The 14454-nt window shown below is 43.5% G+C and overlaps 1 protein-coding gene across 3 annotated transcripts; it reads right to left on the minus strand.

Annotated features, from left to right (window-relative positions):
• Positions 1 to 504: 504 nt before the first annotated feature.
• Positions 505 to 8260, minus strand: angel1 (angel homolog 1 (Drosophila)). Of its 3 annotated transcripts, none has more exons than XM_014210905.2 (10): positions 8172 to 8260; positions 5390 to 6334; positions 5032 to 5267; positions 4850 to 4919; positions 4265 to 4707; positions 3981 to 4131; positions 3714 to 3824; positions 3546 to 3576; positions 1380 to 1546; positions 505 to 1261 (listed from the first exon to the last, which is right to left on the minus strand). In XM_014210905.2, exons 2-10 carry the CDS (start codon positions 6111 to 6113, stop codon positions 1101 to 1103), a joined length of 2094 nt encoding a protein of 697 aa, XP_014066380.1. In that variant the 5' UTR covers positions 6114 to 6334; positions 8172 to 8260; the 3' UTR covers positions 505 to 1100. The 3 variants fall into 3 exon arrangements, with proteins under 3 accessions (XP_014066380.1, XP_014066381.1, XP_014066378.1); XM_014210906.2 differs by lacking the exon at positions 8172 to 8260 and adding an exon at positions 7945 to 8157; XM_014210903.2 differs by lacking the exon at positions 8172 to 8260 and adding an exon at positions 6831 to 7908.
• Positions 8261 to 14454: the final 6194 nt, after the last annotated feature.

Here is a 14454-nt window from a genome sequence, read left to right on the forward strand (position 1 = left end):
AGGCTTAACTAACGAAACCCTGCTAACCTGACATTTCATCATACGAGCACAGAGGACTGCCATGGTTGCTTAGTGTTGGCTGTTCCTCTAGACCAGGGTTTCCCCAACTCAGTCCTGGGACCCCCCACCCACCCAGTGTACCTTTTGGTTTTTGCCCTAGCACTACACAGCTGATTCAAATAACCAACTCAAGTTTTGATTATTTGAATCAGCCATGTATTTCTAGGGCAAAAACGTGCAACCAGGGGGAGTCGTAGGACTGAGTTGGGGAAACCCTGGTCTAGACTGCAGTGTACACACACACACACAGAAGCCCCGACAGTGCCCTAGCATGCATGAACACTCCCTCCCTGCAATCTGAATGAATAATTGATTCATGCCTCAGCCATCTTCTCCTTGACAGACAGAGTGCCTCAGTGGAGCGAGAGATCTTCCATCTCAGTGTGGCACTGACAACATTCAGGTCACAATCTTAACACCAAAAGATGATGTAGATCACCCTAATTAGTACTGCCAAGCTATTGTTAGATTTATTCAAGATTTCTACCATTTGAACAAATAATACTGACAGGCCCAAAGCCAGAGGATAAGGGGAAAAACAACAAAATAAATAGAAAACATTGACATTCAATTATTTCACAGTTTGTAAATGTTTTAAGACGAATGTTCCAATTTACCAGTGTAGCAGATTGTGAACAAACTGAGTAAACATAATCCCCATTAAAAAAACGTTTACATCTAAAAGCTTCTTGTATTCATATCTTAACAGTAAGAGCATTTGTCAAATAAACTCCAACTGAATCTAACCTTTTTGGTTCTTTTTTCCCCCAGCCCTCTATACATGTAAACAAAAATAATCATTCAGATGACATCCCATCTCCTCTGGAAATTGGGCTGAGTAGTTTTTCTTCAGGTAGGAAACAAGCAGAGTATTAGATGGGACTCAAAACTCTCTGTGAGCCCCAGGAACCAAGTAAGTACAATTATTCACTTTTAAACATGGAATTGTGCCATGGGCAAATCATGTAAGGTTTGAACAAAAAAATTTAAATGCTTGAAATCTGTCCTCCTGATTCTTCATTGACCATAGACAGCCCAAATCACACAGGATTCAGGTCCAGCTGGAACTTGGCCAGGAGACTGAGGTGGTCCGAGGGGAACATTTCATTGGGTAAACCGTTCATTGACCAGAGGTCCTCCTCTGGTAGGAGGGAGAGCCGACCAAGCAGCTTCAGACCTTCGCTCTGCCGTTGACCTCCACCTGAAACAATGTTTTTGGTACACCATCTCTCAATTCTTCTTTCTCTATACACTTACTAGACTGGAGGACAATATCAACGGCTATTTATATATATTTCCTTTGGATACATGCCCCTTACCTTTCTGATCAGCACCAGAAATGCCACGCCTTGGAGAGTAGAAGATGTAGTCGACCGTAGCTCCTACCTCGGAGTGCAGCGTGGTCACCTCAGCACGGTCTGTTCCAGGGATGAAGTGGCCGTAGGCTGACCGCAGGTTCAGGTAATGGGAGATGGTCTGTCTGAACCTGAGAAAGGACATGGACAATGTTATTACATTTAACATGTATTCAGAGTGCCTTCAGGAAGTATTCACACCCCTTGACGTTATCCCCATTTTGTTGCGTTACAGCCTGCCGCTACTGGACTCCTATTTACAGTTGAAGTCCGACGTTTACATACACTTAAGTTGGAGTCAATTAAAAATCGTTTTTCAACCACTCCACAAATTTCTTGTTAACTATAGTTTTGGCAAGTCGGTTAGGACATCTACTTTGTGCATGACACAAGTAATTTTTCCAACAATTGTTTACAGACAGATGATTCACTGTATCACAATTCCAGTGGGTCAGAAGTTTAAATACACTAAGTTGACTGTGCTTTTAAACTGCTTGGAAAATTCCAGAATATGATGTCATGGCTTTAGAAGCTTCCGATAGGCTAATTGACATAATTTGAGTCAATTGGAGGTGTACCTGTGGATGTATTTTAAGGCCTACCTTCAAACGCAGTGCCTCTTTGCTTGACATCATGGGAAAAGCAAAAGAAATCAGCCAAGACATCAGAAAAATAATTGTAGACCACAAGTCCGGTTCATCCTTGGGAACAATTTCCAAACGCCTGAAGGTACCACGTTCATCTGTACAAACAATAGTACGCAAGTATAAACACCATGGGACCAGGCACCCGTCATACTGCTCAGAATGGAGACATGTTCTGTCTCCTAGAGATGGACGTACTTTGGAGCGAAAAGTGCAAATCAATCCCAGAACAACAGCAAAGGACCTTGTGAAGATGCTGGAGGAAACAGCTACAAATAATCTATATCCACAGTAAAATGAGTCCTATATCAACATAACCTGAAACGCCGCTCAGCAAGGAAGAAGCCACTGCTCCAAAACCACCATAAAAAAGGCAGACTACGGGTTGCAACTGCACATGGGGACAAATATCGTACTTTTTGGAGAAATGTCCTCTGGTCTGATGAAACAAAAATAGAACTGTTTGGCCATAATGACCATCGTTATGTTTGGAGGAAAAAGGGGGAGGCTTGCAAGCCAAAGAACACCATCCCAACCGTGAAACGCAGGAGTCGCAGCATCATGTTGTGGGGGTGCTTTGCTGCAGGAGGGCCTGGTGCACTTCACAAAATAGATGGCTACACGAGGAAGGAAAATTACGTGGATAAATTGAAGCAACATCTCAAGACATCAGTCAGGAAGTTAAAGCTTGGTCGCAAATGGACAATGACCCCAAGCATACTTCCAAAATTGTGGCAAAATGGCTTAAGGACAACAAAGTCAAGGTACTGGAGTGGCCATCACAAAGCCCTGACCTCAATCCCATAGAAAATATGTGGGCAGAACTGAAAAAGCGTGTGCGTGCAAGGAGGCCTACAAACCTGACTCAGTTACACCTGCTCTGTCAGGAGGAATGGGCCAAAATTCACCCAACTTATTGTGGGAAGCTTGTGGAAGGCTACCCAAAACGTTTGACCCAAGTTAAACAATTTAAAAGGCAATGCTACCAAATACTAATTGAGTGTATGTAAACTTCTGACCCACTAAGAATGTGATGAAAGAAATAAGCTGAAATAAATCACTCTACTACTATTCTGACATTTCACATTCTTAAAATAAAGTGGTGATCCTAACTGACCTAAGACAGGGAATTTTTTGTAGGATTAAATATCAGGAATTGTGAAAAACTAAGTTTAAATGTATTTGGCTAAGGTGTATGCAAACTTCCAACTTCAACTGTCTATCACACAATTCATTGCACAATTCCTCGGCACGTGTAAATATCCTATTCAATTCGTTGAGCGCCTTCTTGTATTACATTAAAAAAAAGAAATGTAAAATGAATTGAGCTTTTAGTATGGTTTTATTCACTTAATTACTTTCCCATTGTGGAGAGGTGAACCTGCAGGTCAGCATTTCATTGCACTGTGTACATCAGGTGTATATGACATATAAAACAAAATTTAACATGAAATGTGGCCCTTTGAAAAGGAACATAAAATCTGACCTTGTTGTATAAGGATGCTTGTCCTCAGGATCTATTGGAAATAAGTGAGAGAGTAACATACAGGAGTCATTAACTGTTCTCTACACAACTGTGCTCTGGGGTCTCACCTGCCGTGGGTACAGTTGAGATTAAGTGTTTTGGGGTCTAGTTTTAGTGTGTGTGTGTTACCAGGTGTGTTGTCAGTGACCCCTGGGATGAGCTCCAGGTCCTGTGGCCGGACACAGGCAGCCTCACAGAAACGCAGCTGACGCAGGTAGCCATGGTTGTACTGCAGGTTCCCTACACAGGAAGAACAAATATAGAGTGGCCAGTCAGACCATCACACAAGACTTAAATGGAGATACTGAGTGAGAAGATGAATCAACCCATTGTCATAATGGGAGCTTGACCAACAATCCACCCTGACATGGTCCAAACAGAAAGACTGACACATACGTTCTGGACTCTGGGTTGACGTGACTTGACTCTTTGGGTCATTTACAGTTGTGTACTGGCAGTTGTCATCGATGCCCACGGTGCTTGGCCAAAGGGGAGCGAATACCCTCCTATGATGGATGTTGTAGGACAGGTCCTCTTGACCTGATATCTGCCACACATAGGAAACAAAACACAGAACCCATTGGCCAAGGTAACATACTGAACACCAACTCACCATTGAATTATTAAGTAGCTTAAAATTGACAACAACAAGTCATTTTCCATAGGAGTAGTGTGCTCACCATCCAGGCAGGTAGACCATGATAGTAAAGCTGTCTTGTCGTGATCAGTTGGTACAGTGGCATGTTGGGAAGCGCATTGAAGTCCCCACATAGAACAACATTGCAGTGCTCTCCCTTCACCTTGCAGTTCCTCACGATGTAGTCGATCTCTGCCAGCAGTATTGCAAGCTGGGTCAGCTTCACGTCACCCCTCCTGGTGTTGAACAGGAGGTGGGTGGTTGCCACACAGAGGGGTGGGCCCTTGGCAGTGACTTCTGACCCCTGTGTGATAATTGGCTGGAGCAGCAGGACAATGCCCACGTTGTCTCGGTCCAGCAGCTCACACTCTGGCCTGTAGAACTCCAGCAGACTCTCTGACACCTGGGAGAAACGGTTGCTGCGGTAACAAACCACACAGCCGTCAGTCTTGGTGCCGGTGCGCCGCTTGTAAACACAGGTGTAGCCTTGAGGATTGAACCACAACAAAATTACAAATATTTATATACAAACAGCTATTACATGTCTGTTACTAACTGTAGCTGACTTGCATTATTTTGCAATGGTCTTGATTGTGCCATAAACAGATGCTGAGGAACTTGGACCTACCCATGTCACGAAGGACAGGATGGAGTTGCTCTGTAAAATGGTTCTCCTGGACCTCTTGCAAACACAGGATCTACACATGGGAAAAACATACAGCTCAATTCACAAAGAGACTCCGATGACAATGGTTCAGCAATACAGTGTCAATAGATGTTACTGTATTAGGTTGGTAAGGTCAGACTCGCATCTGGTTCCCATTTCTTGAACTCCTGTGTGAGGTTTGGGAAGCGGTACTCCCAGCTCAACACCCCTAGAGGGCAGTGTGTGTACAGCTCCTGGTTGGCCTCCAGCAGGTCCTGGGCCAGGATGTTGTAAGACATCACAGTGAAGTCAAACAGGGGCCGGGGCTCTGAGGGGGTCCTCTGGGGAGGCTCTGGCGCTGTGTGGGTCTCACTGAGTTCCTCCCACACTCTCCACACCACTGAGGGGGAAGCAGAGAGATGTCTAAGCAAACGGTAACCCTGAAATTCTGATGGTGATTGTCGGTTCACAAACAATCAAAAACCTGTACTTAATGTTACAGATATCATGCAAAATGCTCACCTTCGAAGGTCTCTCTCTCCAGTGAATGTGGGTAGTAGCTCATGCTTGGGAACGCTGTGGAAGGGCAGAACAACACCTCTTCCAGGCCAGGGCCGATGGGGAAATGCCAGCCCCTGGGTGGGGGCTGAGCCCTACTCTCCCACGGCTGTGTCTGGGCCTCTGCCTCACAGAGAAGGGAGACCAGGTCCAGCCCAGGATCCCATATCTCAGCAGGCACTTCACTAGTGCTTGCATGTGGGTCTACAAAAGAGCTCAAGTCTAGTCCAGCTGCAGTCTGGCTCTCCCACTTCGGTTTTTGCATCTGGGCCTTGGTTACTGACTCTCCCATGCTCATCTTTTCCACTATCTGTTCTAACTGGACATGGACCATCACTTTATCGTCTGTTGTCCTGCTGTCCTTGACTGATGGATTCTGTACTTCAGATGTCTCTGTTGTTAGCTCCAGCGCTGGGTTACTGTTCTCAGACTCCTCTGTGGGGGAACAGGGAGCCTCCTGCACGCCATCATCCCTCATGAGCTTCTCTGAGTAGAGGATAGTCTGCTCCTGGTCCTGCTGCTTTTGACCTTCCTCTCTGACCCCGTCCTCCTCCACGCCGTCTCTCACCTCTGGCTCATCTTCCTTCACTCCACCAAGCAGCCGACCCTCCAGAGTTACTAATACAGGCTCTTTCCTGTCTTTCTCTGGTTCAGACCCCATCACCTCTTTCACAGTGCTTTTCTTCATCTCTGCCTCTTTACTCTTCTCCTTTTCTAGTGCACCGTTCTCCTTCAACCATTCCCCAGTCACTCTCCCGGGATCCTTCTTGGCCTTTGGGGGCCCGCTGCTTGTACTGAGCCACAGATCCAGCAGGCCTGCCTGCGTTTTAGTAAATCTTTTGGAAGGGACTTCACCATCCCACACCTTCTTGCCATTAATGGACACAGAGGGACCCTTTTTCAAGGGTTCTGTATAAAAGAAATGGTGCCATAACTTACATATGTGTTCAAACACTAGCTTATTATTACTGCATGCATCTATAATAAAACAAATATTTTAAGCAATTATATCATTACTCCTCATAAAATCAAACAAAAAGCTGTCAGTCACTGCACACACACACAACATATGCACGTGGTACTCATATGACGTCACGCAGTACGTTTAGAATCCATTGCGCCTAGCTAAAATGTCAATGCCATGTGTTTGCTATTTAGATTATGTTCAAACTCAAATAGCATGCGGTAGCTAAAGCAGACCAGATTAGCCTTTAGGTGAACCATCGATTAAAAATTGGACTCCAACAAAATATGTGCTACGAGATGTGTGTAGTTAGTTAGCTAGCTAGAGCTAGCAATTCGGCCATTCGACTTTAGGCACCAAAACGAGCCATCACGTTCGGCGAAAATGTACAGGCAATAAAAAAAATCTGTGTCAAATGTTTTTTGTTTGTATGTGGTTTACCTGTGACGCAGTTTATAAGCCGTGTTAACGGGTAAAGCCCGTAAAATATCAGGCTCCCAATCATGCTCCGCTCCAATGATTGGGCGGACCCGATCATGCCGAGCCGCGGGGCACCGGTCTATGGCCCGTGATATGAACGAGATGAGTGCCCTTCTTGTTATGTATGTTCCTTATATAATGACAAACCGGGGCGTAGGTTTAACTACTTTTAATGAACATATACTTCAACTAGAAAACTCCATGTTTTGCCCTGCAAGGCTTTCTTCACCCACCCGCATAGCCTGCTGGGTAACGTAGTCTAAATGTTAACGCATAACACACTTCTCAAATCGAACAATAATCTGCGCCACGCGGTCATGTTCTCAACAAAACGTCTATTTCCATAAAATATGTTTTAATTGTCTAACTCGTTTTCATTTGGAAGGCAGATTACGCGATTTATCAAAAGCAATCACTTTTGAAAAAACTAAGAATCCTACTCATTACATGTCACTTTTGTTTTGAGACGATTTAGCGTGGGCATTTTCCCCATTCAAAACAACTAGGAACTCGGAAATCTCCGACTTCTGATTTAAATGCGTTCATTTTGTATTTAACCTTTAACAACTGGGAACTTGGCGAAAAAAGTTCCGACTGGGAAAATCGTTTTGAATAGTCATCCAAATCGGAATTCCAAGTCGGAAAATCTTTGTAGAACTCCGACTTTTACATCGTTTTTTCTCCGAGTTCGCAGTTCCTCATGCCCGAGAGGCAGCCCAATTTCAAAACAAATGCAATCAACTTTCACCCGGGCCAGATTAATCGAATTCCCTCACTGCTATGCTCACATGAAGTATGTATAATTGTTTAAAAAAAATAATAATCATACACTACAACCATCTCAGTGGCAGACTTCATTATAGTGATAACAAGAAAACTGCACGTTGGAATATAGACTCCTTTTATGCGTTTGTAAACAGTGCTGCACGAGGTGGTGGCAAAACACGCGAGTTCTTATGGAATGCCAGCTAATTAGTGCATTTCACACTACTTTTGGATTATAATTGGACTTTAAGGCTCGTATGAATGACCTGCTTAATAGAATGTGTCATCATCGCAAATCAATCATGCTTACAAAAACACTTAAACTTCAACCAGTAAAATGGCCCATTGGCTAGCTTTTGCTACACCCTATGTCAATGAGCGTTAGCATTCTAGCTACCTGCTGCACCCAAAATAGTTATTTTGCAAAGATCACAACCAACTATAATTTTAGCGACTGTTCAAGCAAGAATCGAAACATTATTGTAAGCGCATGACAACCCCAAAAAGTTATTTGGTGTCGAAGTGATAAAAACGTACATTTAAAGGGCGTAGCAGCCAAGAGTCGCGCGCATCTGTACGTGACGTCAGTGTGTCGTGCACTGGAAAAGAGTCCATTTGTAAAACATTATGGTCTGGAACTGTGAATGCAGAAATTTTATGGATTGACAGTGAAAATCAACCCAAATCTATAATACTCAATGGTGTACTACCCAGGAATATTTTATAATTTTTTTCCCCTGTTGGTGATTTTTTTCATGAAATACACTATATATATACAACAGTATGTGGACACGCCTTCAAGTTAGTGGATTCGGCTATTGCAACCACACCCGTTGCTGACAGGTGTATAAAATCGAGAACACAGCCATGCAATCTCATATCAAATCAAATGTTATTAGTCACATGCGCGGAATACAACAGGTAGACCTTACAGTGAAATGCTTACTTACAAGCCCTTAACCAACAATGCAGTTTTAAGAAAATACCAACAAAAAAAAGTAATAGATAAGAAAAACAAATAATTAAATAGCAGCAGTAAATAACAATAGCGGGGCTATATACAGGGGGTACTAGTACAGAGTCAATGTGTCAATGTGCTGGGGTCACCAGTGTTGAGGTAATTATGTACATGCAGGTAGGGTTATTAAAGTGGCTATGCATAGATAATAACAGAGAGTGGGGGGTGCAAATAGTCTGGGTAGCCATTTTATTAGCTGTTCAGGAGTCGTATGGCTTGGTGGTAGAAGCTGTTTAGAAGCCTCTTGGACCTAGACATGGCGCTCCGGTACCGCTTGCCGTGCGGTAGCAGTGAGAATAGTCTATGACTAGGGTGGCTGGAGTCTTTGACAATTTTTAGGGCCTTCCTCTCCAAAGACAAGCATTGGCATTAGAATGGCCTAACTGAAGAGCTCAGTGACTTTCAACGTGGCACCGTCATAGGATGCCACCTATCCAACAAGTCAGTTCATCAAATTTCTACCCTGCTAGAGCCCACGATGTTGGAATTAGATGTTCGACAAGCAGGTGTCCACATACTTTTGTTCATGTAGAGTACCATATGGTGGGAAGTACTGTATCAATGAAAGACATACTGGAATGCAAAATATGATTTCAACAAATATGATTTCAACATGTATATGTGGTGGACCTGGATCTTGTGAGAGTTGAACACAGGAGATGTCTATCCTATCTCTCGAGTCTGCCAAGCAGATAATGTCAGTCCATCCCTTGCAGAAGACCTAGACCTGCATGATGAGTGGGATACAGACCTGGAGGTTGATGAGTATGCTGTTTTATTGACATTGTATGGATAAAAAAACATCAGATCACTGTAGGTATTACAATGTATTATTGTTTGTATTGTAAGTTGATTTGTTTTATGCATATCTCACCCTGATGGTTGTCTGATAGTGACACCACTTATCATCGTTAGAGGTGAAAAAGACCACTGCTGAGATGTACCTGCAGGCCTGCAACCTGGTCCGGGTTGTTCCTGTCTCTTACTTCCTCTGGAATCTGGGCACCTCCACCATGAGCCTCAACCACCACGGCGTGGGACCCCTGGGGGGAGGCGCTGGTCATTGCCCTGGTGATAAGTCTGCTGGATGTCTATTGACACATTATCAACTTCAACAGGACATAGACTATCGCTCTATCGTCTGTTGTCCTTGACTGATGGATTCTGTACTTCAGATGTCTCTGTTGTTAGCTCCAGTGCTGGGTTACTGTTCTCAGACTCCTCTGTGGGGGAACAGGGACCATTCACATCACCAACCTGGAGCTGGCAGGCAACTACCTGCTGGCTGAGGGAGCCAAATGCCCTGTTGCGATGTTGAAGGCAAATTTCACCATTCGCCATTTGGTAAGTTTGTATGAGCTCTTTGTAAGAATATATCTGGTAGCATCAACATCTCTTAAACATGTTAATTCAGAGGTGGGATAAGTATGATGTGCTATATGTCCCACAATCTGCCACAAGAGGGCATCTGAGTCGTGTAGGCCAGGCAGTAATTGACATTAAGTGCTGTATTAAAATGCCCATTGTTTGTCTAGTAGAATTTGTCCAACAATCGCTTACAGGCTGAAGTGCATAGCAAAAATGTTGCTTGACAACATTTCCATCAAATCCATCAAACTTTCAGGTATTACACACAGATTTGAAAATGAAAACAAAAAACTCTGTTTATTAGATACACTGAAAGAAACAAAAGGCCACACTAAAATGTGCAGGTTTGTCACACAACACAATGCCACAGATGTTTCAAGTTTTGAGGGAGCGTGCAATTGGCATGCTGACTGCAGGAATGTCCACTAGAGCTGTTGTCAGATAATTTAATGTTAATTTCCTTACCAACGTCGTTTTAGAGAATTTGTCAGTACGTCCAACCGGCCACACAACCGCAGACCATGTGTAACCACGCCAGCCCAGGACCTCCACTTCTGGCTTCATCACCTGTGGGATCATCTGAGACCAACCACCCGAACAGCTGATGAAACTGAGGAGTATTTATGTCTGTAATAAAGCCCTTTTGTGGCAAAAAACGTATTCTGATTTGCTGGGCCTGGTTCCCCAGTGGGTGGGGATGTCGATTAAGGCAGCCCCCCGCACCTCTCTGATTCAGAGGGGTTGTATTAAATGCGGAAGACACATTTCAGTTGAATGCATTCAATTGTACAACTGACTAGGTATCCCCCTTTCCCTTATGATGCGTTTATATTTTTGTTAAGTATATATTATATTTCTCTACTTTATTTGTGAATCTTTTTTCAAAAATGTCAACAACAGGGAATGGATTCGTAGAGAACGATGCTAAAAGTTTTGCAGATGCCCTGGCAGTAAGTGAATAGAAATTACATTAAAAAATGCATGCATATTGATGATATTACTGTCATTGGAGTCTATACAGTGGGGGGAAAAAGTATTTGATCCCCTGCTGATTTTGTACATTTGCCCACTTACAAAGAAATGATCAGTCTATAATTTTAATAGTAGGTTTATTTGAACAGTGAGAAACAGAATAACAACAAAAAAACAACAGAAAAACGCATGTCAAAAATGTTATAAAATGATTAGCATTTTAATGAGGGAAATAAGTATTTGACCCCTCTGCAAAACATGACTTAGAACTTGGTGGCAAAACCCTTGTTGGCAATCACAGAGGTCAGACGTTTCTTGTAGTTGGCCACCAGGTTTGCACACATCTCAGGAGGGATTTTGTCCCACTCCTCTTTGCAGATCTTCTCCAAGTCATTAAGGTTTCAAGGCTGATGTTTGGCAACTCGAACCTTCAGCTCCCTCCACAGATTTTCTATGGGATTAAGGTCTGGAGACTGGCTAGGCCACTCCAGGACCTTAATGTGCTTCTTCTTGAGCCACTCCTTTGTTGCCTTGGCCGTGTGTTTTGGGTCATTGTCATGCTGGAATACCCATCCACGACCCATTTTCAATGCCCTGGCTGAGGGAAGGGGGTTCTCACCCAAGATTTGACGGTACATGGCCCCGTCCATCGTCCCTTTGATGCGGTGAAGTTGTCCTGTCCCTTTAGCAGAAAAACACCCCAACGCATAATGTTTCCACCTCCATGTTTGACGGTGGAGATGGTGTTCTTGGGGTCATAGGCAGCATTCCTCCTCCTCCAAACACGGCGAGTTGAGTTGATGTCAAAGAGCTCCATTTTGGTCTCATCTGACCACAACACTTTCACCAGTTGTCCTCTGAGTCATTCAGATGTTCATTGGCAAACTTCAGACGGGCATGTATATGTATTCTTGAGCAGGGGGACCTTGCGGGCGCTGCAGGATTTCAGTCCTTCATGGCGTAGTATGTTACCAATTGTTTTCTTGGTGACTATGGTCCCAGCTGCCTTGAGATCATTTACAAGATCCTCCTGTGTAGTTCTGGGCTGATTCTTCAACGTTCTCATGATCATTGCAACTCCACGAGGTGAGATCTTGCATGGAGTCCCAGGCTGAGGGATATTGACAGTTCTTTTGTGTTTCTTCCATTTGCGAATAATCGCACCAACTGTTGTCACCTTCTCACCAAGCTGCTTGGCGATGGTCTTGTAGCCCATTCCAGCCTTGTGTAGGTCTACAATCTTGCCCCTGACATTCTTGGAGAGCTCTTTGGTCTTGGCCATGGTGGAGAGTTTGGAATCTGATTGATTGATTGCTTCTGTGGACAGGTGTCTTTTTTATAGGTGACAAGCTGCGGTTAGGAGCACTCCCTTTAAGAGTGTGCTCCTAATCTCAGCTCGTTACCTGTATAAAAGACACCTGGGAGCCAGAAATCTTTCTGATTGAGAGGGGGTCAAATACTTATTTCCCTCATTAAAATGCAAATCAATTTAAAACATTTCTGTCAATCGTTTTTCTGGATATTTTTGTTGTTATTCTGTCTCTCACTGTTCAAATAAACCTACCATTCAAATTATAGACTGATCCTTTCTTTGTCAGTGGGAAAACATACAAAATCAGCAGGGGATCAAATACTTTTTTCCTCCACTGTAGCTAGCTACTTGCAATATCTCTCCCTTTAGAACAACGATAGAGTAAAGCAGCTGGACTTGAGCCACAATCAGTTCTGTGGGAGAAGTGGGGAGCATCTGGGCCAGATGTTAGGTAGGACCATTTCACTCTTGTCACTGTGGTCAAGAACACACCCAGAACTGCTCTGGAGGAGTTCAACATATCTGTGAGCATTGTTGTTCTCTACTTTATGTAAACTAGAAGTAGTTTGGTCCCTCTGTTAACACTCCAAACCATGGTAAAGTTATAACTGAGTCCTTTGTGTTTGTGAGTAGAATCCAGTCTAGAGGTGCTGTATGGAGGTGTCGGAGGCTTTATTGCTAAGAAACCATCCAAACGCCTTGACCCAGGTACACTGACTGGTCAAATAATTTTTGTCATATGTGTATTCACATGCAGTAGTTACAAGTGATTGTAAATCATAACTGAATACAGAGTATTTAAACATTTTTTTTAAATAAACTTCAAATTCGACTCACTGGTACCTAGTTATCAATGTTTTTCAAACCAGTGCAAGATGTGAAATAGGGAGGATTATGTCAAGGAAAAAACATCTCCGCTCTACTCTTTTCTTTGGAGGATTATCTGCATCAACGAAAGCTGCACCTTTGGGACTGCTTTTGGAACACTGATAAAGATGGGACAATGCAAGTGCCTGTGGCAGACTTCAGGAAGGCTGTGCAGCTCTCAAACTAATTGCTCATCCCATAGTCTCTGACATTTGCAGGGTCTGTTGAGCTAATGCATTTCCAATGCTCCAAGATACCCCGGAATACCCTCACTTGCATGTACTCATATGAGTGGTTTCTGTAATGTTATTCTCATACACTGAGTGTACAGAACATTAGGAACACCTTCCTAATATTGAGTTGCACCCCCTTTTGCATTCAGAACAGCCTCAATTCGTCGGGGCATGGACTCTACAAGGTGTCGAAAGCGTTCCACAGGGATGCTGGCCCATGTTGACTCCAATGCTTCCCACAGTTGTGTCAAGATGGCTGGATGTCCTTTGGGTGGTGGACCATTCTTAATGCACATGGGAAACAGTTGAGTGTGAAAAACACAGCAGTGTTGCAGTTCTTGACAAACTCAAACTGGTGCATCTGTCACCTACTACCATACCCCGTTCAAATGTACTTAAATCTTTTGTCTTACCCATTCACCCTCTGAATGGCACACATACACAAAACATGTCTCAATTGTCTCAAGGTTTAAAAATCATTCTTTAACCTGTCTCCTCCCCTTCATCTACACTGATTGAAGTGGATTTAACAGGTAACATCAATAAGGTAGCATAGCTTTCACCTGGATTCACCTGGTATATCTGTCATGGAAAGTTCCAGAGACTGGATCGTGAAAGGACAGGGATGGTTGATTACAGGTGGGCTTTTCTCATACAGTACACAGTGTCAGGGTGGGGTGAACTAGTAACAATATTTGAAGACCGCTATGAGTGTGTAAAGAAAACACCATACATCAGCAATAACCTGAGAACTGAACAGAAACTTGTCATAAACTGTCCACACATCTGTTTGCCCTAAAAAAAACGAATGAGCAGACGTTTATGGTCAAAGTGTTGAAGTAGGGCAAACACATCTATTTATTATTGCTTGTAGTGTCATGCCAATGTTTTTCCTTTTCAAACGCTAAGAAAGTCCTTTTAGTGAAACATCATATTAAATACGTTCTTCGGAGTCTCTCCTCAGGGGTCTGCCGACACCAGGAAGCAGAGGATGCCAGCTGCATAAGATGGAGTCCCGTCAGAAGAAGGAGAAGCAGAAGAGCAAGCGCA

This window comes from Salmo salar, chromosome ssa09 (assembly GCF_905237065.1).
Source record: "Salmo salar chromosome ssa09, Ssal_v3.1, whole genome shotgun sequence".
NCBI lineage: Eukaryota > Metazoa > Chordata > Actinopteri > Salmoniformes > Salmonidae > Salmo > Salmo salar.